This window comes from Xenopus laevis, chromosome 2L, assembly GCF_017654675.1.
Source record: "Xenopus laevis strain J_2021 chromosome 2L, Xenopus_laevis_v10.1, whole genome shotgun sequence".
In the NCBI taxonomy this organism is placed as follows: Eukaryota; Metazoa; Chordata; class Amphibia; order Anura; family Pipidae; genus Xenopus; species Xenopus laevis.
The window spans coordinates 43,684,288-43,712,062 of record NC_054373.1 but is presented as its reverse complement, the minus strand read 5'-3'; the positions used below and the strand labels follow the sequence as shown (position 1 = coordinate 43,712,062).

Below are 27,775 nucleotides of genomic sequence, written 5' to 3'. Positions count from 1 at the left end.
AAATGCTTATGAGATACTAAGCAATGGCAATGTCTGCTGTAAATATGATCATGGAAAAATGAGGGAACACCTCTTCAAGTGTTTGGAAAATGGAGAAATTACAGAGTTCCCCAAAATACCACAAGATATCACTGAAAATAGAGAATAGTAAGAGAATTCCTGAAATACATCCAAAGCTTGTGATTGAATTGAAATTGCCTCCAAGCCAGGAATTCAAAAATAAGCACCTGCTTTGAGACCACTGGGAGCAACATCCAAGCAACATGTTGCTCACGAGCCACTGGTTGGGGACCACTGTTCTACAGAGAAGACATTCCCCTTCTAACCAGACTGGCAGCAGCAAATGAGCCGAGAATTCAGTCAATATAACACTTCAGAACTGTGCGGTAGTTTTTTGCTCCTTGCCTGATCTCCCCCATTTACATCTATGGAAGGGAGTAGCCATTTCTGGTTTTTTTTTTAATCTTTTATAAGAGTATTTAATTTATTCTGTATTTGCTGTGTTTTTGTAAACCATTTATATAAATAAACAACTAATACCAAATAAAAAACAGGGTTTCTAGCAATCTTTTCTTTCTGTGAATTAGTTCCAAACCTTAGGAAGCATGAAGCTATTGGATTAGTAGGATAAGCTTACCGATTTCCATGGTGGGTCCGGGTGCTCTTGACCCAGACCAGGGGTGCCCAAAAAGGTAGATCGGGATCTACTAGTAGACCTTCAGCTGGTGATCAGTAGATCTCAAGACAGCTTGTCTATATCATCCTCCTGTTTCATGCTTTTCATTCAAATATTTATTATGTTAAGGTTACGTAAGAAATATTAGTTTTTTTTTTAAATATAGCAATATACATTTTTTCACAAATCAATATTGAAGTAATATTTTCCAAGGAACAGAATGCTAACAATGCTTTAATGGATGTAGATCATAATGGGAAAACATCACTAAAAGTAGACCTCGCATTCGTAAAGTATGGGCGCTCCTGCCCTAGACCTTCAGCAAAGGGGAGTAATACACAGAAATTCGATTGTAGGCAGGCACCACTCCGGAACACCAAAGTCAAGAAATTAGTAGATTAGTAGAATCTAGGAGCCCAAAATGCAAATAATACAAAAATGTATAAAAATTAAAGCCTTACGCGTTTCGTGTCGCAAGGACACTTAATCATAGGCTCAATAAGCCTATGATTAAGTGTCTTTGCGACACAAAATATTTTTTATAATATTTGTATTTCATCATGGTACAGGAATCGTTTCGGTTCACATCCAGAGCCTTTATCAAGATGATGATACCACGATGAAATAAAAATACTCATATTTTAAAGAAATCCCAGGAGTGTGCTGCCACATCTGTTTATATAGAGAATACCCCAGGAGCAGCACCCAGGTATTTACATGACTATATACCCTTAGGAGTGTGTATCTTAAAGACATACATATATATATATATATATATATATATATATATATATATATATATATATATATATATATATATATATATGTGTGTGTATGTATGGGATCCATTATCTGGAAACCTGTTATCCAGAAAGTCCTGAATTACGGAAAGGCCGTCTACCATAGACTCCATTTTATCCAAACAATCCAAAATTTTAAAATTTAATTCCCTTTTTCTCTGTAACAGAACAGTACCTTGTACTTGATTTAAACTAAGATATGCAGTTAGGCCCATAAATCTTTCACTTTCAACTTTAATTCAGTGGAAGGAACTAAAGCCTTTTTAACCCAATCACTTCATTTCAGGGGCTCAAAAGTAATTAGACAATTAAAAAACTGAAAATACGTTCATTTCTAATACTTGGTTGAAAACCCTTTGCTGGCAATATAGATTTAATGTATGAAGATCCAAATTACAAAAAATATCCATTATAAGGAAAGCCCCAGGTCCCAAGCATTCTGGATAATAGGTCCATATATCTATATAGCATCTATATATAAAACGTGAAACTATGTCCTTCCCACAGTTTAGGGATTGCATTGATGAACATGTGATAGTGTGTAGGACGGGGTTCAAACGGGCAGTAAATTAACATTGCACTGGCTAAGGTTCTCTTTGCCATCCTCATACCCAGTCAACTACAAAAACATTGATTTTAGCCTGATATTTAAACTAAGTGGATGCAACTAGGCAAAACATGGGCCCTGATCACCTATTATTTTTTTTAACGTGCAGGGGGGCCCTGATCACCTATTATTTTTTTTTAAATGTGTAGGAGGGCCCTGATCACCAATTTTTTAAAAAAAAATTTTTATGGGGGGGCCGTCGCACCACAGTTTTTTTTTAACTTAAAAGGGGACCTGACCATCAAGTTTTTTACAACTTGTATGTGTGTGGGGGGGGGGCTACCTTTTTTAGCACTGATATCTATGTGGTGTTTTGACTGTAGTGTGGAATGGGCCGGATCCGGGGTGGGGCCTGGGGAATATTTTGTTGTACGGGCCCTGTGATTTCTAATGTCGGCCCTGCCTGTCGCATCAACAATGCAACATGATCCGACACTGGCATAACTTACCTTTTTTCCGTCACATCGAATGTGATGTCTGCGATTTTGCGCAGCGCGCCCTGGGGTACAGAGCCCAAAATCTGGTAACTCCTGACTTCTACACAAGTTAGTCCCATTGCATGCTGGGTATTGTAGTCTTATATTAAACGTGGCAGTCTGCAAATTGTTAAAGAAAAACTACATTAACCAACATGCATTGGGAGACACAGGCTCGGCACATTAGGGCAAGAAAAAACTTTAGCTGGTTTCCAAAGTACAAACCAGCCAAAGGCCCAAAAAGTAGCCCAAATCTGTACCTAGTTTGTATTTTTCAAACCCACCTTGGCTTTAAAGTTGTAGCCCAATTTGGCTGAAACCGCTCCAACCGGGCAAGTTATTGTTTGTACCTGATTTCTAGGTTATTTACAGGGACTCGCCTATAGGCCAGATTCTCTCTCGGTTTCGGTCGCCTAAGCAACCAGCGAGGCACATCTGAAGACTCCGCCTACCCGCCCGGAGAATTGAGAATGATAGAGTTTCTACCTCAGAGGCCAGAGGGAATATTGCTTCTGGACTCCAGAGCAGTGTACGGAGTTCTTATCCCGTGGATGGTATTTGGGAGGTTTAAAAACGGGAAAAATGAGATCTAGTTCAGTGTGAAGCATACATACCATTTAGTGCCTTTATATTGGCAAATGCTGAAGAGTTGGTACTTGTTTTAGTTTTATCTATGAGGTATATTTTAGCTTTGGTTCAATTAAGAAGTGAGCTGTGTGGGTCGTCTTGTGGCTTCTACTTTCTCAATAATTGGTTGGTGGGGGGGAAACGCTGTTGGAGCAATTTGTTCCAAGCGAGCCACTGTAGTTCTCGTTCTGTGAGGAACGCAGCGCTTCAACGTCCTTTGTTGCTAAGGGGAACGGGGCCTGCGAGTTCCTGTAGCCTGACGTCCCGTCCGCTGTCATGTTCAAGGTGAGAGATGGTAGTTGGCGTGTATGTAGCTGAAGGGCGGTAGGGGCAGCTAGAACTTTTTCTTGTATGGGGGAGTCACGAGAGCTGCTGCGTGCATGAGGCGGGAGAGTATGCAGAAGGACTATCAGCTAGTGACCCTACTGCTTCTCCCCATAGGCAGCCATGTGTGTACCGGCAGCTACACAGACTGTTGCTTCAGGCAGAGTTGTCAATTACTGTAGAATGAAATAAGTGTCCCGAGGGGATCATTTTTACCTTAATGACATATTGTTATGTACGAAAATACATTATAAAGGGCAGCAAGAACTGTGAGCAACTTGAGTTCTGAGCAGGTGTTCTCTAAATAGGCCCCCTATAAGTGGCTTGGTTACTTGCCAGCTCCCCCAAAAAAATCTACTGAGGGGGCCCAGTGCAAACAGTCCTCTTGCCCTAGCCCCCCTCCCAACCCGCTAGCGCTGCAACCTCAGGTGACGGCACTGCAACTTTAAAGGAACAGTTCAGTGTACAAATAAAAACTGGGTAAACTATGTGCAAAATGAAAAAAATGTTTCTAATTCAGTTAAGTCAGCCAAAAATGTAATGTATGAAGGTTGGAGTGATTGGATGTGTAACCAGAACACTACTTCCTGCTTTTCAGCTCTTTAACTCTTGACTTAGTCAGCGACTTTAGGGGGCCACATGGGACATAACTATTTAGTGAGTTTGCAATTAATCCTCCGCATTCAGAACAATTCTTTTAAAGGTAAAAGATGAGTCAGGCAGGGGTCTACGATGAACAGGCCCCATGGTCTGCCCCCCCCCCCCCCTGTTTCTCGGGCTGTATAGGTGCTCCCCATGTTCAGTATGTATGTATGTCCATCCAGCTAATGAATCAGATCCGATACCTTAAAGGAGAAGGAAACTCCCAGGGCTCTAAACCCCTCCCCTGTGCTGCCCCCCCTCCCTCCTCCCCCCTGGCCTACCTGTCCCCCTGGGCAAATGCCCCTAACTTTTTACTCACCCCTCTGCGCAGGTCCTGTCCACTGAGTTCGCAGTCGCCATCTTCTCCCACGCGCGTCTTCTTCCTGCTCTGACCGGCGTCTTCTGGCGCATGCGCAGTAGTAACAGGTACCGGTACGGCTCTACTGCGCATGCGCCGAATGTCACGAAGTGAAATCGGAAAACTTCGTGACATTCGGCGCATGCGCAGTAGAGCCGTACCGGTACCTGTTCCTACTGCGCATGCGCCAGAAGACGCCGGTCAGAGCAGAAAGAAGACGCGCGTGGGAGAAGATGGCGACTGCGAACTCCGTGGACAGGACCTGCGCAGAGGGGTGAGTAAAAAGTTAGGGGCATTTGCCCAGGGGGACAGGTAGGCCAGGGGGGAGGAGGGAGGGGGGGCAGCACAGGGGAGGGGGGGAGGGGTTTAGCGCCCTGGGGGTTTCCTTCTCCTTTAAGTATACTGACACAAAGTAATGCCTTCTGGAATCAGAAGGAATTTACTTGACTCATGCCATACACACAGCACTGCCTAGATACCAAAAATTAGAGTTTTGATTCTCCCATGGATTTTTGGTATCTAGGCAGTGCTGTGTGTATGGCATGAGTCAAGTAAATACCTTCTGGTAGCTGAATTTAAGATATGTTAAAAAGACACTTGTTTTACTAAGGGAAGTCCTGGCCCAGGAATGTTTTAGTCCAAATTTTGATTTTATATATATATATATATATATATATATATATATATATATATATATATATATATATATATATATATATATATATATATCCTTCAAAATGGACCAGCACACCAAGCTTTCAAGTGTTCAAACTCATTTTATTTTCATGTCACATTTCAAGTGTCCAAACTTATTTTATTTTCATGTCCCTCGTGACATGAAAATAAAATAAGTTTGGACACTTGAAAGCTTGGTGTTCTGGTCCATTTTGAAGGCTACATATTTATTTTGACCATAGCACCCTCATTCGAAATATATACTCTGTTCCGATTAGCTCCGGCTATGCAAAGAAGCCAGTATGGCTGGTGGTCACTTACATTTCTTAGGTATCACTTCTGGTCCATGGAGTAATTGTATATCTAACTGCCATTAGCCAACTAATGCTGTTTGAGGAAGCAAAGGGAAACAGATCATCTGTCTTTGTAATTGTTAAAAACAATAATGCGCGCACATTGAAGACTTGCCATGTTTTGAGTAGCTTGCCTTTAATAATCGTGTGTCACTTGTCCATACAGTCTCACTTTACTGCCTGAAGATGTGCCACCAGAGGGCAGTAAAATACCACACATAAAAACAGTTGAAAATAGTTGCGTCTCTGATCAGAAAGTAATCTGTAAACTTCCATTTGTATATAACGATAAAGGGTTTTTTTTTTTTACACACTGGGTCTGTTACTGTATTCCCTATACTTCCCAGGGGAAAATACCACATTGTATAAGGAGAAAGGGAATAACAAGTTTCCATGACCATATAAAACTGGAGGCTACAAGACAAGTACTTTTATTTAGACCAGGAACTCCCAATGACTTAATATCCTTAGCATTGGGATTACATTATTTCATATTAAAAACATTTCAAATAGTTGTGTCTCTGATCAGAAAGTAATCTGTATGCTACCATTTTTATATAACGATAAAATAAAGGGTAACATTTTTTTTTTTTACACACTTGGTCTGTTACTGTATCCCTTACTTGTATTAGGAGAATAGGAGTAACAAGAGTTTCAGTGAGCATATAAAGCTGGAGGCTACATGACAAGTACTTTTATTTAGAGCAGCAACTCCCAATGACAATATCCTTAGCATTGGGATTACATTATTTCCTGTAATACTGTACCCATATGAAATAGTTGTGTAATAAAAATTAATTTACTTTGGATGTTCTTAGTTACTAGGAATGCACTGTATCCAGGATTCGGTTCGGTATTCGGTCAGGATTCAGCCTTCTTCAGCAGATTTTGGCCAAACTGAATTAGAATCTTTAAAATCACGCTGCATGTATAGGTCTCTTTTCAATGATTTGCATATGCAAATTAGGGGTTGGATTCGATTAAATATTCGACTTTTATGAAGTTTTTAGTTTAGATGGGCTTGACTATTGTTTGAATATAGTCTATTTAAAGAGAAATAGGGACCGGTGCGTCTCTCAGTGTAGTTTGAATTTCTTTATTGAAGCACTACATGTTTCTGGTCCGACCGCAAAGGTCCTTCTTCTGGCGCATGCCCCCAAGGAAGGACCTTTACGGCCCGAAACATGTAGTGCTTCAATAAAAAAATTCAGACTACATTGAAACGCTCTCCAGTCCCTATTTAGTCTATGATACTAAGTGGATGTGGCTTCTCCAGCAACTGTTGATGAGCCTTAAGGGTCTGGCCACACAAGCAGATTTGGGGAGATTAGTTGCCAAAGCGACAAATCTCCTCTTCTTTGGGGCGACAATCTCCCTGAACTGCCTTCCCCCTGCCGGCTAAAATGACAATCGCCTGGGGGAAGGCACACGTGGCGCTTCATTTTCCGAAGTTGCCCAAAGTTTCCTCGTAAAGCAACTTCGGAAAATGGAGCACCGTGTGTGCCATCCCCCAGGTGATTTTCATTTTAGCCGGCGGAGGGCAGGGGGAAGGCAGTTCTGGGAGATTGTTGCCCCAAAGAAGAGGAGATTTGTCGCTGGGGCGACTAATCTCCCCGAAATCTGCTCGTGTGGCCAGACCCTAAGGGTCAGGGCACACAGGCAGATTCAGGGAGATTAGTCGCCCGGCGACAAATCTCCTCTTCTTTGGGGCAACTAATCTCCCCGAACTGCCTCCCCACCGGCTAAGATGAAAATCAATGGCGGGATGGCACTCTGCGAGATTCGTTTTCCGAAGACGAGGCGACTTCGGAAAATGAATCACGCCGAGTGGCATCCCACCGGGGATTTGTATTTTACCCAGTGGGGAGGCAGTTCAGGGAGATTAGTCGCCCTAAAGAAAAGGAGATTTTGTCGCTGGGCGACTCATCTCCCCGAATCTGCCTGTGTGCCCTGACCCTGCTGGCCCTAGATGTTGAGATTTTTAAAAGATCAGATCCTCATCGTGAGACCACGATTTCTCTGAATGATTGTACGAATTGACCATCAAATAAAAAGACCAATTTGCCAGGAAAACAAAGGGGAGCTGCCTGCTTGGCCCTGTATACATAGATAGATTGCCCTGGGACCTGGCCGATCAATTTCCTGACAGATGTCTGCCGAAAAATCGTAAGATGTACGATCGTTCGAATCCCACTAACCGCACGATAATTTTGAAGGATTGGTCGGGCTTCCCTAAAATCGGTCGTTCAGCAAGAAGAATCGTCGTGTCAATGGGGAGCTTAAGACTGAAAGAATTTACAAACGAGTGGATTAAGAAGGAATTGAATTCTTATCTAAAGAGAGATAAGTAATTGAGACCCTCCCAAAAGCAGAAGGAGCAAGAGCTTTGCTGTGCTGATCAGATTGTGCGGCTGGGTAGGAAGGAAAAGGTTTGTTGTTACTGAGACATCACATGAAGAAACACGCTGAAAATGGAAGATTGATAGGAACAGATGTACCGGTTTTGTTTGTATAGGGAGCCTTGGAAGGAAGGGCTCCGGAATAACCTTTTTCCATTCCAAGTGAACTTCTGATGCACTGGCTGAAGCGCCTGTTGCACTTGCTGCTGATGAATAGACTCAGTGTCTGGTTTCAGACTAACCCAGATCACGTGCGTGTGGCTCATATTTCTGTTTTCTTTCTTGACTCACTGAACTGAAACCATAACAGCTTTGCTGTATAATGCACCCAAAATTGTTCTTTGCTTATTTAGCAACTCTCAAATAATGGAGTTCATTATGCATATAATAAAAGTGGATCTAAGTGTAAGCGCTAAGTATTTGTTTTTGTGCATGGGTTTGTTAACTACACAAGGTATGGTGGGACCTATTATCCATAGGTGTGGGACCTATTATCCAGAATGCCTGGGGATTGCCGGATCTCCATAACTGTAGCCTATGTAAAATGAATCAAAACATTATATAAACCCAATGGGATTGTGTTGCCTCCAAAATGGATGATGTGGATCTTAGTTTAGATCAAGTACATGGTACTGTTTATTTTTACAGAGCAAAAATAAATATGTTTTTAAAATCTGAGTTCTTTGATTATAATTGAGTCTATGAAAGATGGCCTTTCCGTAGTTCAGAGCTTTCTGGATAAGGGGTTTTCAGATGACACATCCCATACCTGTGTAAGCCAAGTTATTTATTACAGTGCCAGCACCAAAGGTGGTTATTACATTTCCAGACACACGTTTTTCTGTTATTTTGCTTTTATATAGTACACCAGAAACAAAAACTTTTTTTAAAGGTGTATTTACTGTTTTTCTAAGAGTAAAGTTTTATATTTCACCTTCTTGTGTTTCACAGGAGCAGCTCAGTAAGGAAGGGTTGACTCGCTACTGTTCAAACTTACACATTTTCTCTTATGCTGCTGAGAAATGCATTGGCTAATGTGGCAAACTGATTAGAATGTCTGCACCGGGTTAACTAGGTGCTAGTTCAAAACACCAGAGAGAGGAACATTCAAAACTAGAATTCTGAGCACACAAGGGAAAGGCAAAGGCCCTCCTAGAAAGCTATTGCCAGTGTTCTGTCTGGAAACAACTGAACTGACAAAGGTACTTGGAAAGTGAACTTCCCCTTTAATATAAGGACAAATATCTCCCAATTAAGGGATTAGTCACCTTGATATTAGCTAGCAACTTTTCAGTTGGTTTTCATTAAATTGAATGCTTTTTAAATTAATTGTTCCTATTCTGCTTATTTCGCACTGCAAGAAAACTTCGATCAACTTTGAGGCTTTAATGTTATTATTTATGTGAAGGAAAGCTGAAATCCAAGGGGAGGGGGTTGCTAAATGTTAGCCCCCCCCTCCAAAGATTGTAATGCCTTACCTGATACTCTCGGCTGCACCAGCCTTCTTCTTTCTTCAAAATCCAACAGCCGAAGTATGTGCAGTAAAGCAAAAAAGCTGAGTGTTTTGTTAAAGTCCCGGCTTTTAACTCTACTGTGCATGTAAGAGGAAATAAGTGGATAGCTTGCTCGCAAGTGCTCTGGGCCGGTGTTGTTTTCTGCTAACAGTAGCACCTGCCAGGGGTATCAGGTAAGTCATTACAATCCTTGGGGGGTGCCCCCCCCCTTTCCTTCTACTTTAATTACTGACCATTTATTTCAGGCTTACTCATATTATTAACATGTATTTATATAGCGCCAACATATTGCGTAGCAGTGTTTTTTTAATATTGATTTTTCATTAAAAACTGCTGCCTTGGTTCGAGGGTAATCAATCCCTAGCTACCAGGTATCGCTTCATATTTCAGGCATGAAGGTTTCAGACTGAAGAACCTTAATACTGAAATAAATGACTCATTCCAAATTGTCTTAGAATACTGATTTCTCTATATATTACAAACGAATGAAGCTTTTTTTTTTTTGTGCAGCAAACTGCACATAAAGGAGACTTGTCTCAGCTTTGTAGTTGCCAGCAGCACCCACGCAGGCAGCTGCATTTGCACTTGTATATCTAGCTGAGCTCTGGGAAAATTGTAAGAGGAGTAATAGGATCACTTTGCAATGTTTCTGTAGAGGTTAGACAATTAATTCATTTCATGGATGTTCCCTGTGATCTAGTGCTGGCAGTTATTTATTTTACAATGTAAGACAAAATATATGGAAAGGAAAGACCTTGTCACAACTTATTTTTAGGGATGCACGAATCCAGGATTCAGTTAGGTATTCGGCCTTTTTCAGCAGGATTCGGTCGAATCCTTCTGCCTAGCCGATCCGAATCCTAATTTGCATATGCAAATTAGGGGTGGGGAGGGAAATCGTGTGACTTTTTGTCACAAAACAAGGAAGTAAAAAATTTTTCCCCTTCCCACTCCTAGTTTACATATGCAAATTAGGATTCGGTTTGGTATTCGGCCGAATCATTCTATGTGTGTGTATATATATGTATGTGTGTGTGTATAACTATAACAAACAAGGGAAAGTTGTGCTCACCACTAATTTTTAAAACCATTAGGCGGGGGTGCAATGAGGCTGTGACCACAAAATACATATAGACAAATACAAGAGTCCTCTGCACTCAACCCATTATCAATATATTTAAGAGACATTTTGTGCATACTGCTACTGAAAAATGCCTTACCCTTTAAACAAAACAGGGATTGTTTGTCCATATATTGCAATATATATAAGCTGGCCAACTACGTCAAAGTTGTAGCTCCCACCCTCTCCAGCTATAGTCAGGTGATCCCACTGGTGTCTAATAAAAGGGCAGCAAAGTTTGGGAGTTTTACTTTGAAAGCAGCTAGTAAGTTGCAGGTAAAACTTGGTCCCTTTGTAAAATATATAATGAAGCAATAGAATTCTTAATGAATCAGATGAAAATTGAGCGTAGGACTGGCCAGATACGGGATGACTTTGACGTAGTTGGCCAGCTTAAATATATTGCAATATATGGACAAACAATCCCTGTTTTGTTTAAAGGCTTTTTCAGTAGCAGTATGCACAAAATTTCTCTGTCTTAAATATATTGATAATGGGTTGAGTGCTGAGGACTTTTGTAATTGTCTATATATATATGTATATGTATATGTATGTATGTGTGTATATATATATATATATATATATATATATATATATATATATATATATATATATATATATATATATATATATATATATATGGTAATATACTGTATAAATAAATAAATATATATATATTTATTTATTAATACAGTATATTACCATACTTTATATTGAAAATGAATAATCACCAACTAAAAATATGGCAGGTTACAATTTATGGCAAGTGAGTGGTAAATTACAAAGCACACTAGCTGTAGAAATCAAAGGTCAGTGCAAGATCTGTGCTTAGCTAGCAAATATTACCTAGTGTTAACAGGCTAGCAACAAATAATTTCTTGTATTGATACATTATTTTCTAGCTTTGAAGTTGTGCTGCCTTGTGTTTTAGAGCAGCATTGCTAGGTGTAATACTGTATTACTGTTATGTGTTTTACATACTGTACCTTGTTGCTGAGATATGTGCACAGTTTCTGGGTTGGTAAGGAACAGTATAAGTCAGAATACCACCTTGTTTATTCTAAGATGACTGAGGTTCAGATTGCTAGGTTAGATAACACTGATATATGCTGAAATTGCAAACTGGAAAGCTACTAAACAAAAAGCTTAATAACTGAAAAACCACAAAATGTAAAAAATAAAGACCAATTGCAAATTGTCTCACTACATACACACTAATGCCTAGTTAATAAAAAGGTAAACTGCCCTTAAAATGTTGTCAGGTGGGGAAACTTGTTGTCGCCAGGGGGAAATATCAGACTCCATCATAAATAACATGCCATCAAGCTTACAAGAACAAAGTCTCTCATAATAGATACACTAGTACTTTCTAATTTGGTCAAATATGTTGGGACGTTATGCTGTGGGCAAGTGCCAGACTTGTTTCTGTTATATGTTGGAATTATGTCAATTTGCGGCAACTTTTATCTGGTTTAATGGTATTTACAATGAGCTGAAAATCTATTGTCTAACCAGGTGGTGAGGCTGGTGTCTGTTCCTGCAAGCCTGGGCTTTGTATCCCTCCATGTACGGGCTGCCACCGAGGATTCTACAAACCCCCAGAAGTTAATAAAAGTTGAAGAGGTAATCACTGAAAATTTACTAAATATTACAATTAAGACATTGATGTGCCAGTAAGAGGGGAAGGATTCTGAAATGCTCTAGTGGTTTTTATCTAAACATTTTCATCTTTAAAGGGGTAGCTTCACCTACCATGTGATATGTTGTTGTTACGCTCCTTTAGGCTATTAAATTAAGAGATGTAATTTCTTTCACGAGGAAACTTCGGAAATCCGAAGCGTTCTTAGCCATCCCACTGGCGATCGGTTTCTTGCCGGCAGGAAGGCATTTTGAGGAGATTAGTCTCCTGCAGACGAGACTATTTGTCACTGGGCAACTAATCTCCCTGCCAGCCTCGCTGTTTGTGGACCACTAATCTAAGGTATACAAAACACAATTTACTAAAATCAAGTGAGCTTTGCTTTTGTGTCAATTCTGTTTTCACAGTTTTTTCCAACTTATAAAGGAGAGAATATATGAAGATCAGATATCTTTATCTGAATAGAAATCAAGCCTAAATTATGCAAACCAGTGTGCTGCAAGCTATAATTTTACTATAGTGATAATTTAAGAGGTATCCATTTCAACTGCCTGAACTTTTGTTTGGTTATAAAATAAAGCCATACAATAAATAAGGTATCAACAGTGCAGTACCAATATGCAATAATATTGCTGAAAAATAAACGTGTTCAACAGTAGTGCAAAACCAATTAACTACATCTGACATGAATATTGGCAGTGCAGGCTAAGCAAGAAAAACACTACATAGTTTAATAGAATAAAGGCGATGACAGAGAAGGAAGTGTTTTATCTTTCATGCCCTATGTTTTTGTTCCAGGGTTTCCTATAGGTGTTATTTTTAACTGTTAATATTAGAAGAGCGTAAAGATAAGCTACAAACAGTCCTTCAGCAAATGATTCTACAGTCTAGTAAAACATAATGTCCCAACATTTATTTGCTTAATCTCTGAAAATATTTGCAGCTTTCCCTGTATTCGACTCCAGTGCAAGAAGCCAAATATGTTGAAGACAAACAGACACAGCTAGAAGAGGGAGTTTCATGGCTGAGACAAGCTGTAGCACCATATACAAGCTGGTGCCAGGTAATGCTGTACACACTGGCTGCTACATCAAAAAGGGTCTGATGAATCACACCTTACAATTTTCAGCTTCTCCTTTCCTAACCAATGGTACTTTTCTGTGTACCTCCTTTGCCCTTAAAGGAGAAGTAAACCCTTTCTACTAAAATCCTGTACTACCCTACATAGACCCCCCCCCAGCCTTTGCTAAGTGCCCCTAACGCTTTACTTACCCCTCGATGCAGATTCTGTCCAGCGGAGTTCACAGCAGCTATCTTCTTTTCTACGGTAATCGCGAAGAAAAAGGCAAATAATTGAGATAAATAAAATCCATTTTTCAAAAGAGCAAACAGATTATTTTATATTTAATTTTGAAATCTGACATGGGGCTTGACAATATTGTCAGTTTCCCAGCTGCCTCAGTCATGTGACTGCTGTACTGCTAGTTTGAGTGATATCACCCCCTCCCTTTCTCCCCAGCAGCCTAACAACAGAACAATGGGAAGGTAACCAGATAGCAGCTCCCTAACACAAGATAACAGCTGCCTGGTAGATCTAAGAACAGCACTCAATAGTAAAATCCAGGTCCCACTGCGACACATTCAGTGACACAGAGTAGGAGAAACAACAGCCTCCCAGAAAGCAGTTCCATCCTAAAGTGCTGGCTCTTTCTGAAATCACATGACCAGGCAAAATGACCTGAGATGGCTGCCTACACACCAATATTTCAACTAAAAAAAATACACTTGCTAGTTCAGGAATGGCATTTTACTTTGTAGAGTGAATTGTTTGCAGTGTAAACCATAAAAATCATGACAGAATCCCTTTAAATATCTGCATGGGCATTTATATTGATTGTAAGGTGTCCTGTATGGCATCCTCTATAACATTTGCAAGAAGAAATTGGTGAATGAAAGGGATACCATTTATTAGCTAAATCAACAGATGACTAAAGGGACCTGAAACATTGGTCCTAAAAGTTTGCAAATAATAGGGGTCACTGAACACAACTGCTTTATGCAAAGTGTAATTTGAGATGCAAAACACCACACGTGTTTTACCCACAATTCAGGGGTTTCCTCATAATTCTAGTGTAATTGCAGTCATGTTCCCTGTTGCTTCTGCAGCAATTGCGTCTGATGTGTTAAAATGGATGCGCATGTATTTAGTTTTGACACAAACGGTACCAGTTATCAGTAAGGATATTGTTTTAATACATCTGATAAAACAGCTGGAGCAACAAAACTATAGAAGACCAACTTAAAGGAGAACTTGCTTAAAGGGGTGGTTCAACTTTCAGTTAACTTTTAGTATGTAATAGAATGGTGAATTCTAAGCAACTTTTCATTCGGTCTTCACTATTTATTTTTTTATAGTTTTTGAATTATTTGCCTTCTTCTTCTTCTGACTCTTTCCAGCTTTAAAATCTGGGTCACTAACCCCATCTAAGAAATAAACACTTTGTAAGGCTATAAATGTATTGTTATTGCTATTACTCATTTTTCTGTTACGGCCTCTCTTATTCATATTTCAGTCTCTTATTCAAATCAATGCATGGTTGTTAGGGTAATTTGGTCCTTAGCAGCCAAATTGCTGAAATTGCAAACTGGAGAGCTGCTGAATAAAAGGCAAAATAACTCAAAACCCACAAATACTAAAAAATGAAAATAAATTGGAAATTGTCTCAGAATATTACTCTCTACATCATACTAAAAGTTAATTCAAAGGTGAACAACCCCTTTAACAAAAAAGTAGGTTAGAAATGTTACACATTTTGTTAAGGGATTTTGTACCAGCCCAAGGAGACCACGGGCATGTAGCAGTAAAGGTCTGTGCCTCCTAAGATGCCCCCAGTATCTCCAAATCTTCTTTTCTGCTTCATGCACTGGGCTGCTATTGGTTGATTAAAGGAACAGTAACATCAAAAAATATATGCTTAGGGAGCCACCCACAACATAATGAACATGTGATTTTCACAAAAGATGGCTAACAAATATTTGGTCTCTCTGGGAAGCATACAAGAAAGATCAACAGATTAGCATACAAGAAAGATATCTACTATAGGTAAATCTAAAAATCTTCATAGTCATACAAGAAAGATCTATAGATTAACTTGATTCACTGGTGAAATTAGGAACGGTAAATTTTTCTGTATAGCCCAACTGCTAATAATGACAGGTTTAAGAGTGATTATATCATTTTCGGCTACCCGGACAGTGTTACTTTGTGGGGTGGTCTTTTTTTTCTGTTTCAATTATATAAAAAAATAATAATAATAAAAAAAAAAGATAGCTGACGAGATCCAAGACTGGAAACTGTAGTTGACATCTTTAAATGCCTGAATTATTACTGTTATAAGACTGCTGAAGCTCTGGCCTTGTACAATACTTTTAGAATACTAAAAAGTAGAATTTCTCATCCATATTTATATTTAGGTTTTAGTTCCTTAATGTAAAAATCTAAAAAGGGAAGAAAAACGTGTAGTTAAATTCAGCTGTAACTGTAAATTAGACAGTTCACAAAGAAATGAAGACGTGCAGAAGTTCCTGTGATGAGGAAGGAGTCATCATTTTCTTGCCTCTGATCTGGAGTCTGTCCCCAAGCTGATCTTGCATAACTCAAGTCACTTGTGATTGGCAGCGTCATAATGGGACTTACCGTCTTGGTGTTCTCTATTGGATAAAGGCCTTTTTCTACAACAGGCATTGTATAACCTAAAAAAATAGTGGGAAATAGTAAGCCAAGAGTTCATTTAAATCTTACTCATGAGAAGTTCTCAGAAGCAAATGTGTATATAGTAGGGACGCACCGAATCCAGGATTCGGTTTGGGATTTCGGCATTTTTCAGCAGGATTCAGATTCGCCCGAATCCTTATGCCCGGCCCTGGGGTTTTGGCCAATTCAAAATAGTGGATCAGGTGCATCCCTAGTATATAGGTGATATTGCAAATAAATAACTGCCGTAGTGCTAGATACAAATACAAATCAGTTTCTTGCATGGTTCATGCTGCACTCAATATAAAACTACTAAGTACTTTTTCTCTCGTTTTATTTACCTTAAGGATGCCTACACCAAAGTCAAACCAAAATTTGAGACTGCAGTAGAACACTCCAAAGGTAATCACATAAGATTGTGTTTTTGGAAGTCATCATTTGGAAGATTATTATTCTGTGTGCATAAGCAAGTATAAATGACCTTTTCCCATATTGTATCCTGTACATATCAGTTTAACCTGGGTTTTATTCCTTGCAGTAGGGTTGTAAGTGGTGCATAAGGTGAGACCTGAGTGCACTGATATGTGTGCAGTAGGGATGAGCAAATGTTTTGCCCAGTTTCGCTGCAGAAATGACGTCCATAGACTTCAATAGGAGAATAGAAATGTCAAAAAAAAATTGTTGTCCATAGAATTTCGGTGAATTTTAGCTGGCAAACGAGTTAAATTCGTCCCATCCCTAATGTGCAGCACACCTAGGGGCCTATCTATTAAACCTCAAATTTTTCTGGTCAAACTTTCAAAAGGGAAAACTCGTATTTTTAGAGGAAAAAAGCCCTTGAATTTTAAGATTTATTATACCGCAAAACTGCTAAAAATCCGAAAACCTCAAACCTGTTGAGGTCATGTAGAAGTCAATTGCAGATGTCCCTGAAGATGTTTCTTGACATCGTGATCCACGCTGATTTTCATCAGAATTAGAGTTGTCGCAGTAAAAAATTCTATAAAGTTGAGTTTTTAAATGGAAATAGTTGTATGATTAGAATTGATGCACAAATTTGTTGTGCAGTTTTTTGGCACCGACTTTTTGGAGAAGAATTATTGATAAATTAGTTCAGTTTGTGGATGGGAGTTAGGTCGACTTTGTTTTATTAAAAAAATAAGAGAAACTCGAGTTTTAGTAAATACCCCCTAAATCTCATGGGCTTGGAAAGAAAGTAGAACTAAAAAGTTTTCTTGCCCTGTAGTTGTCATTAGCAAGAGCAAATCAACTGAACTGTTATATGAACTGCTTCAATTCACATAAATCAATTCGTTATATGTATTGAAACAGCTAATTGAAAAATGCCAGTGTATTATTAAGATTAGGAAAATCCATTTGGCATAGAAACACAATTATAACTAACACATCTTAGTACAGGTATGGGACCTGTTATCCAGAACGATTGGGACCTAGGGTTTTCCGGATAACAGATCTTTCCGTAATTTGGATCTTCATACCTTAAATCTACAAAAAAATTATTTAAACATTACATAAACCAAATAAACTGGTTCTACTTCCAATAAGGATTAATTATATATTAGCTTGCATCAAGTACAAGGTACTGTTTTATTACTACAGAGAAAAAGGAAATCATATTTCAAAATTTGGATTATTTGATTATAATACACAAAAGCCATGAATATCCTGTAAATTATATCCTTATAAACGGTGAGTTCTGATGTCATCAGTTATAAACGGTGAGTTCTGATGTCATTTCTGTCACATGACTCATTGAAATTTGTGTATTATAATAAATAAAGTACCCCCAGTTGCAAAATATGAGGATATTAGAAGTTACCTCGGAGTTCCATGACCTGTATAAAAACACTCGGCCTTCGGCCTCTTGTTTTTATATGGTCATGAAACTCCTCGGCAACTTATAATATCCTTATATTTTACAAGAGGGGGTACTTTATTCACTATATAATGGAGTCTATGGGAGACGGCTTTTCCGTAATTCTGAGCTTTCTGGATAATGGGTTTCTGGATAGCGGATCCTTTACCTGTATAAGAGCTCTTGTTTATAGTTCAAGCTTAAAGAGAGTATTATCAGAAGAGCATAGGAACTTTCTATGTATCTCTCACTAGAACCCACGTATTAAAGGCCACTCCCAGAACACATGAAAAAGGTGTCAGAGGCAGAAACGAAAGACACTTAGGGCATAATTGACCTTTTCCCATATTTCATGATTTAGTTCCAGGAAATATTCACACCATTTTTGATTGACTTTATTAGAACTTCCTTGTATGTGTATAGTATAAATGTAAGTATACTGACAACTGATAATGAAGAGATCTAAAGAGCATTCAAGGTGGGACTGGAAAATCATTTTTTAATTATGTTCTGTCTCTTTATCTCAGAACTGTTTTTTCTACAATATATGATACATTGTGAATACTGAACTGATGCGTTGCACTCTTTTTAGGGACGTATGATTTTCTGAAGGATGCACCTCCGGGTTTCTACCCGAGGCTGGGCTTGATTGGATTTGCTGGAATTGTTGGTCTGTTCCTTGCTAGAGGTTGGTATGGCACAAAGTCCTTGGTGTTTTAACAATTTGTTTTTTATTTGCAAGCTAAAATCACAATATGCAGAATTTACACTATTGAGCAAACTTCTGTGATGTTAAATATTAGTATCCTGAAATATATCCTGGCAGTAATCAATGAGATCATGCCAAATGAAGGGGACAACTAATCACAAACAACCCTGTAGCTTGTACTTAGCAGTTAGTTATTGGGACAACATGGCCAAAACTTGCCATCAGTAAACCTCTAAGACACACATTCTATAACTTGTTGTTATTATTATTATCATTATTATTACTCGTATTAGCACACATTCATAAAGCACCGACATGTTCTGCACTGTTCAACAAATGAGTGTACAGGTATGGAACCTGTTATCCAGAATGCTCTGGACCTGGGGTTGTCTGGATAAAGGATCTTTCTGTTATTTGGATCTTCATGCCTTAAAGTGGACCTGTCACCCAGACATAAAAAGCTGTATAATGAATGTCCTTTTCATATTAAACATGAAACCCACATTTTTTTTTTTTATTTAAGCATTCATAGCTGTTGTAAATTAATTTAAAAATCTCAGCTGTCATAAAATCTCAATGCAATACTCAGAGGAATGCCCAAAATGCCACCAGACCCCGGCAAATTTTATGCACATGTTTTGGTCATGTGACAAAATTCAATAATCCTGGAACTCTGTTTCTGATTACACATCCGAGGTCATAAGCATCCCAATTAAACTTGACCCATTGATTATGTTACTTAACCAAGTGGAGGAATTGGTCCCAACAAGGGCAACAAGAACTCTCTTAGCAATCTTATATACTACGGCCAAAAAATGTATAGCTATGAATAGGAAGGCCCAAGACCCCCCATAACTTGCCATGTGGCAGAAGCAAGTTAACTCAGTAATCCCTCTTTACAAGCTGATATATATTAGAAGGGGATGCCCCGAAAAGTTTAAAAAGACATGGGACATGTGGCTAGAGGCTCAACCAACTCTCACAGTATAAGGCAAAATATGCGATTACATGAAGAATATACAGGGATCTAGATATTCCTAATCTTAGATAACCCTTTTGTAATCTACTAGAAGGTCCATCTCAAATGGTACAGTGAAGCAAGGAATCACACAAAGTACCAAAGATTCTCACATATTCTTTAGTTAGCTTAAGCAGGTGTTAAAATCCCTCACTGTTAGTTAAGGTATAAGTATGAGTCCTTGTGGCAAGTGGGTGTGTAACTCGGTCGCATATACAAACTCCTATACCACCTAACAACCCACTTACCCAATACACAAGGTAGATACAGCAAGGTGTTAGTTTAGATGAGGCTTATAACCTGTATGCTATACCTGCTATCATCGAGTGTACTGTATTCACTTGCAATATGACTTTGCATTACCTACCTGTGTCATACTGATGTTATTCTGATATACTTAATAAACTTGAATTGTTAAAAAAAATAATCTCAGCTGTCAATCAAATATTGCCTGCCCCTCCTCTATACCTTAGGCATAGAGGCGGGGCAAGCAATTACTTTCACTTTCCATTGTGTAGCCAGGGCATGGGGATGGACATCAGGTCCCCCGTTCTGGTGCACAAACAAGATTCTGAGCTGATGCAAGGCTTGTCTTAATAACAGTGTCCACAAAATGGCTCCTGCCTGCTTGCTATAATTAGACAGAAGGAAACAAAATTCAAAAATTCTTTACAGTGTAATTAAAGTTCATTTTGCTTGACTAACATGATAAAAAAAAGATTTGGAATTATTTTTTGGTGTGACGGGTCCCCTTTAAGTCTACTAAAAAATCATGTAAATATTAAACCCAATAGGCTGGTTCTGCTTCCAATAAGGATTAATTATATCTTATTTTGGATCAAGTACAAGCTGCTGTTTTATTATTACAGAGAAAAAGGTAATCAATTTTAAAAATCTGGATTATTTAATTATAATGGAGTCTATCAGAGACGGCTGTTCCGTAATTCGGAGCTTTCTGGATAATGGGTTTCCGGATAACTAGCTTCAATTTCAAAGCCCTGCTGACGTCTCTAGGAAGATGCAGTCAGTTGTGAACTATGGGAGTAATTATAGAGGAAACGAGCACAGAATGATTTTGGTGTGGGGCCAGTGACTTCTAGTTTCACTACAGCTGTGAGCTATTGTTCTACAAAAGAGAATGATCTTGTGTTTTTTTAATTGTTTACAGGTTCAAGAGTAAAAAAAGTGATCTATCCACTTGGTTTTATGGGTCTTGGAGCCTCGCTGTATTATCCACAGCAAGCTGTTACTATTGCAAAGGTAATACAGTGTCATATAGTAAAAACAAATGAATGGTGTAGCTAAAAGTGAAACCATAATACTTATAAGCAAAGTCACTTTGGCAGTCTGTTTAATGGTGCCTTTTGAATGGGTGTTTTATATGTGATCTATCTCCTATAAAAGCCACAAGCTGGGGAAAAGTATGACTGAAGGTAAATAAGTAGGCCCACCATGCAGGGTTTACATTGATGCGTTATGGTGTCTTGCCAGTTTTATTATCATAACATTGTAACTCAATACACCTGTTTTTGAAGATATATAGACTTTCACAGATAGCAGATTACTAATGAAACAAGATCATTGATCAACCCCCTCTTTTGTATGCTCTAGTTAATTTGGCCAGATCAGTTACACTTCCACAACCCCCCTCCCCTTTTTTTAATGTATTTGGTTTTTTGGACTTAGATCCCCTTTAATAAAGCTGTACTTGGTGTTAACTACACTAGCATAAATCCATGTTGATTGGGTATTTTACTGTTTAAATGTGAAACAGAAAATCAGTTTATTATGTGGTTTTAGACCCCTTTAAAACAAAGAAAAAAGGGAATTGTTAAAAAATAAGAACTCTTTTTTCGTATTTTGGAGGTTTCTGTATAAAGTATTTGATCCCATACCTGTATATCTTCTGAACTACTGTTTAGTTACTGGAAAGGCACACGAGACACTTGAGTTACGTGCAAAGCAATGCAGTATTATTAAACAAAATGCTCAGCTGTGTTTTTACAAAGAAATGTTTCCATAGCAAAATAATTAGCATTTTCTCTTCCTGGTGTTGGCTGAGAAGTTGTTACATTATGTGTGAACCCTCAGCCATAGCAACGGGGACATTTTATTATGTCACAAGAAGTGTTCGTAGCAGCCAAACGGAATTGCTGCTGACATTTACAGTAATTGGTTCCTGGATTATAACCAGACATATTAAGAATGTACGTCAGTTCATGCACAACTCTCAGCAAATAGCATGTCATGTACACTGGACTGTCATTAAGGGTGTTTTGGATTCACAGTCTCTTTTTCAAGTACACCAAACAGAATGTGCTTACAGTAACACTCATCCCCCAATGTACCCTCTTGTTTCAGTACAGGGGTAGTTTACATTTCAGTTAACTTTTAGTATGTTCTAGAATGGCTAATTCTGTGCAACTTTTTGGGTTGGCCTTCATTATTTTTTTTATAGTCTTTAAATTATTTGCCTTCTTCTTCTGACTCTTTCCAGCTTTTAAATGGGGGTCACTGACCCCATCAACGCTTCTCTTCTATTCAAAATCCAGAAGAGCTGCTGAATAACAAGCTAAATAACTGAAAACCCACAAATAATAAAGCCTGGAACCCAGAATATCACTCTTTACAAAAAAATTAATTATAAAAGGTGAACAACCCCTTTAAAGGAGAACTAAACCCTACAAATGACTGTGGCTAAAACTGCCATATTCTATATACTGAATTTATTGCACCAGACTAAAGTTTCAGCTTGTCAATAGCAGCAATGATCCAGGGCTTCAAACTTGTCACAGGGGGTCAACATCTTGGAAAGTGTCTGTGACACTCACATGTTCAGTGGGCTCTGAGCAGCTTTTGAGAAGCTAAGCTTAGAGAATAAAAAGCTAAATAACTCATTTTGACTCAGAATATTACTCTCTAAATCATACCAGAATTTGACTCAAAGGTGAACAACCCCTTCAAGCTTCAGTTACTAGTGAATGTGCAGCTCCCTTGCCTACCATTTTGGGAGCAGTAGAGTCTTGTGCAAATAAAATTTGACAAAACTAAAGGTCAGACCTGAGACCATACGTTAGGATATTCGATACAAGAGCGTAGTTCTCATGCTCTCGCAAGGGAGCTGCTTTCAGATTCCTTTGCAAAAACAGCATTGCTGTGGTCTGCCCTGGGAAACAAAAAATGGTGTATTAATAGTGCAGACACTCTAAATTGTATTCTGCTTCTTCTAGCTAAAGCCCTGCCTGATATAATCTGACAATGTTGATCAGAAAAACAGGATCCCTAGTTTAGGAGAGTTGCATAAACTTCAAGCCATTCAGATTCTAAATCTGATGGTTGGCATTCCTATTTGCACATCCATTGTAAAGGACCAGCTGACTTGCCAGCTACACTTATATTTTGCTTAAACCAAATAATGCAAATGAAGGCATAAGGGCCCATATTCACTGTTTTCATAAAAGAGACAGCCTCGGGATAATGAATGCACATTTTTCCAGCTACGAAGTCCTCTTAAATGCCATTGAAATAGAATAAAGGGCACTTTGTGGGCAATATCCCATAACATGCAAAAAGACAAATTGTTTGCTTCGCTTGAAGAATGCAGTATCTGTTCCCTCTGGTATTTGCTTCATGTATCACTTAATTGTCAGTGAATTATACAGAGCTCTTGTTGGCAGCCATATCTACTGGCAGCAGCTCACAAAAACATCCAATCAAATTTGTTATATCCTACACCAAATCATTTGTATAATTTCTGAACTATTCATATCCCATCTGAACTATTCATATCCCATTCTCTTATTCAATCAATGCCTGGTTGCTATGGTAATTTGGACCCTAGCAACCAGATTGACAAAATTGGTGAGTTGCTGAATAAAAAGCTAAATAACTCAATTGCAAATTGTCTCAAGTTATCACTCTCTGTGTCATACTAAAAAGTAACTCATAGTTGAACAACCCCTTCAAAATCATTGAAAATTGTTAATGTATATTAGAAAGTTGCTTAGATTCACATTTTCTGTCATTATGCTAAAAACAGATTTTGGGTGGAGATCTTCAGGCACAAATCCTGCTGTTTATTGCTGTGTTCAGTCAACGTTTCTTTAAACAAAGCTCTATTGTGTTCCATGGAACTTTGCATATAATACATATTTACCCAACAAGCCCTACAAGAACAAATTACAGCTTTTTTCCAATACAAATTGCTCTTTCTAGAAATGTTGCCGAAATTCACTGAAATGTGTTTAGCGTTTTCACAAGTATTTTTGCTTTGCATGGATCTTTAGATCATACACATATACTGTATATACATGGCTTGGGACCAAATGTCTTACAAAGCTAAGGAGAATGCAGTTTTCAGTTTCCTTTTCATTCCTACAGGCTTTACCTTTGCATCATATCTGGATCCATATAGCACTTTTTATGTTTGTTGTTATAAACATTTAATATGGGTTTTAGTTCATACTGCTCTATCTTCTCTCAAGGATACCAGCACAGTTCTGTATGACTGGGGCCTACAAGGAGTTGTAACGTTGGAATCTCTTTTTAAAGACAGTGGAAAGAAAAAGAAGGGAAGAAAAGAAGAGAAGGTAATAACTATTTAATACTGTGAAATACATAATAAGACACTATCAGAAGAATTCCTGCCCCGTGGAGCTTACAATCTAAGTGCTAGGAAGAAATGCACATTCAATCTGCTCATAATTTGCTCCTGAGTTCAGTGACATTATAATGCCTGTGCCTTAGACAAGAACCTTCTATCAGTGCAAAGCTAAAGAGTAGAGAAATGTATTCAACCTGAATCTCTTCATAATTCCAAAGGATGGTGGGTTCTGCACTCCAGTACCTGGTCTAGTTAAAGTTCATGCTTCCCTGCCTTTTGTTTTAATATTCTGTAACGTTCATAAATAATTATTTGAAAGGCTTCCTGTCTTTGCAGAAGGATTATTATCATCTCTTTAAGGGGAGATCACTGTGTACATCTGTGCTGGGCATGTGGCTCCTGTTAAAAGTGAACATAGCATGCATGTGTTAAACAGGACCTTAGTTTGTAAGCTCCATTGGGGCAGGGGATGACACAAGTGATGTATAATAGGGGCACCTTTTACAGCTGAGTGCAGTATTACAGCATTCTTGAGTTCGATTTCAAAATTTGTTGTCTCGGTACTAGCTTTTTTTCTGCTATCCAGCTTTTATTTAAGCTGCTTAAAGGACAAGTTAACTCATTCACTGTGAAGGCAATGAATTTGATAGCCTCCAATAAATAAAATCACTTATTTAAAGGAGCAGTGACATCAAAAAATTTAATGAAAGTAATGAAAATATCATGAACTGTTGCCTTTCACTGGTAAAAATAATCTGTTTGCTTCAGAAACACTACTATAGTTCATATAAATAAGCTGCTGTGTAGCAATGGCAGAAATTTAGAAAAAAGGCTATATGGCACAGGTTAACTAATGGATAACCGCTAACACCATTATGTTCTACAGAGCTTATCCGCTATAGCTGTGTAACCTGAGCCTTTTCTCCTTTGAATGGCTGCCCCCATTGCTACACAGCAGCTTATTTATATAAACAATAGTAGTGTTTCTGATGGAAACACAGCAGTTTTACTAGTGCAGGGCAACACTGCATTATATTTTTATTACTTTAGAACACTTTAATTTTTTGACGTTACTGTTCTTTAAAGATCCCAGGCCTCCACTCCTATTCGACGAAAAAGTGCTCAAGGAATAGTAACCTGGGCCAGTGCACTTTATAGCAAACAGGAGTGCTGGTGTGTGGTCTAAAGTAAGTGATTATATTCACTGGGAGGTGCCTAACAACTGTAGTGAAACCACCAATGAATTTGATTTGACTTGCCCCTTAAAGGGATACTGTCATGGGAAAACATGTTTTTCTGATCCAGCAGACTTCTGCACTGAAATCCATTTCTCAAAAGAGCAAACAGATTTTTTTATATTCAAGTTTGAAATCTGACATGAGGCTAGACATATTGTCAGTTTCCCAGCTGCCCCAGTCATGTGACTTGTGCAAACACTTTAAGATGGAACTACTTTCTGGCAGGCTGTTATTACTTAATGTAACTGAATCAGTCTCAGTGGGACTTGGCTTTTACTATTGAGTGCTGTTCTTAGATCTACCAGGCAGCTGTTATCCTGTGTTAGGGAGCTGCTATCTGGTTACCTTCCCATTGTTCTGTTGTTAGGCTGCTGGGGGGGGGGTGATATCACACCAACTTGCAGTACAGCAGTAAAGAGTGACTGAAGTTTATCAGAGCACAAGTCACATGAGTGGGGGCAGCTGGGAAACTGACAATATGTCTAGCCCCATGTCAGATTTCAAAATTAAATATAAAAGTACTATTAATGGATGCATTTTTAAAAAAACATGTTATCCCATGGCAGTATCCCTTTAAGAAGGCCCTCCGATAAAAGAAGCAATATGGCATCTCTCATTCAGGTGTAGAAAAGCAGATGGATCAAAGTGACTAATACATCTAACATTTTCTGTGTAATATTTTAAGCGTGAAGTGACATCAGGACCATCATTAACCAGTGACACAGTCTCAACAGAAGAAACATCTCAAAAGGGAAGCACATCTGAAGGCTCCAGTTAACAAGGTGGGGGAGCACAAGTGGAGTTGTATTGCTGTTTCTTCAAATTCCATACTGATGGCAGAGTGAGATGTTTACATGTTGCTGTAGCTTTGCTTTCCTTTCTGCAAAAATAAAACCTGTTTTTTCTCAGTTCAAGGAGAAGGAAAGATACAGAGGCATTTTATTGCCAATAGATTAGTTGCAATAGTGCAAGCTATAACACTTTATTTATTCTGTAAGAATGTTTTACCATACCTGAGTAATCAGCTCTAGAAACTCTCTTGTTTGTTTAGAATAGGAGCTGCAGTTTTAATGTGGTGTGACATCACTTCCTGCCTGAGTCTCTCCCTGCTCTGGGCTCAGATTACAGTAGAGAAGGGAGGGGGGTGGGGAAGAGGAGCAAACTGAGCATGCTCTTGCCCAGGGCAATGAGGTTTAAGATGAAGGCAGGAAGTCTGATACAGAAGCCCATGTGTACACAATAGAAGGAAAGAAATGCTGTGTTTCTTTTGACAGGGGACTCAGAGCAACATTACTTTGAGGATTTACTGGTATATTTAGATGGACCTTTCTGATAAGGCTTACTTAATTTTAACCTTTCCTTCTCCTTTCAGTCAGTTGCTCAGTTTGTAGTCCAGGACAAAATATATTTGTTTTATGTCACTGTAGAAATTCACATTTTACTACACCAATAAGTATGAAATTTCATGTATAAAGTATAGTTTAAATGTACCGTCACCTCAAAGAGAAAGACGTCGAAAGGAATGGATAATTTGTAACTAAATACATGCCTTATATTGCACAGTAAGAGTATTGTCAATATTATTTTGCTATAGTAACAAGCTGCTATTTCTCTGCAATAATGGGTTCCCTAGGAGGTCAGCCAAAATATGGCAAAAGGTCCCATGAAGGAAAGCAACTCACTTATGAAAAGAAATGGATACAACATCTTAACTCTTGCCTGTTGCAGGGATTTTAGCCATGTCTGTCTGCCCACCTCCAGCAGCACTGATGCAATAATAATCCTATAGATGGATTTATAGAGTTGATATTATGTATTTGTATGCAAAGTTTTTATGAATAAATAAATTGGAGCTAAGCGAGCATGACTAAAACCTCCTGACAACCTGCCATTTGCCTGTATTTCAATGCCAAAGCACAGGCATTTCTTAATACTTGAATTTATCTGCATTAACTGCATTCTGTTATGTCTGTACTCATGTACCTTTAACAGTGTATTTATAATAGCAGACCAAAGAAGCTTGTGTGTACACCCTCTGTACATGATATTTATTCAGTGGACAGGGCCGCAGGAATAAAAATGCCCTTTTCTATTTTGGGCAAGTAAAGCAGTGTGTTTGCTTATAGGTAAAAAATCATATATTGGAAACAGACCAGCATTTGACAATTTCAACTTTATTTTTCCTACAGGAGTGAATATGAAGATGAATACAGTGCATCTCAGGAAAGCAGAACTCACACTGGTGCATTAATGTGATGGCAGATTGTTAATTTATACTCTTATCATAAGCCTCTGATTTGTGTACAAACTGTATATTGGAGATGGCAATAAACACACACACTGGTATAACCAGCATATTGCTTAAAA

At 38.5% G+C, this 27,775-nt stretch overlaps 1 protein-coding gene across 1 annotated transcript; it reads left to right on the top strand.

The window, feature by feature from the left end:
- Positions 1-3,380: 3,380 nt before the first annotated feature.
- apoo.L (apolipoprotein O L homeolog) lies at positions 3,381-27,775 on the top strand. The gene is given in 9 exon segments (NM_001091240.1): positions 3,381-3,471; positions 12,087-12,194; positions 13,154-13,273; positions 16,312-16,366; positions 18,433-18,528; positions 20,736-20,827; positions 24,052-24,156; positions 26,094-26,190; positions 27,598-27,775. Coding segments are annotated over 8 exon segments (678 nt in total). The 5' UTR covers positions 3,381-3,462; the 3' UTR covers positions 26,187-26,190; positions 27,598-27,775.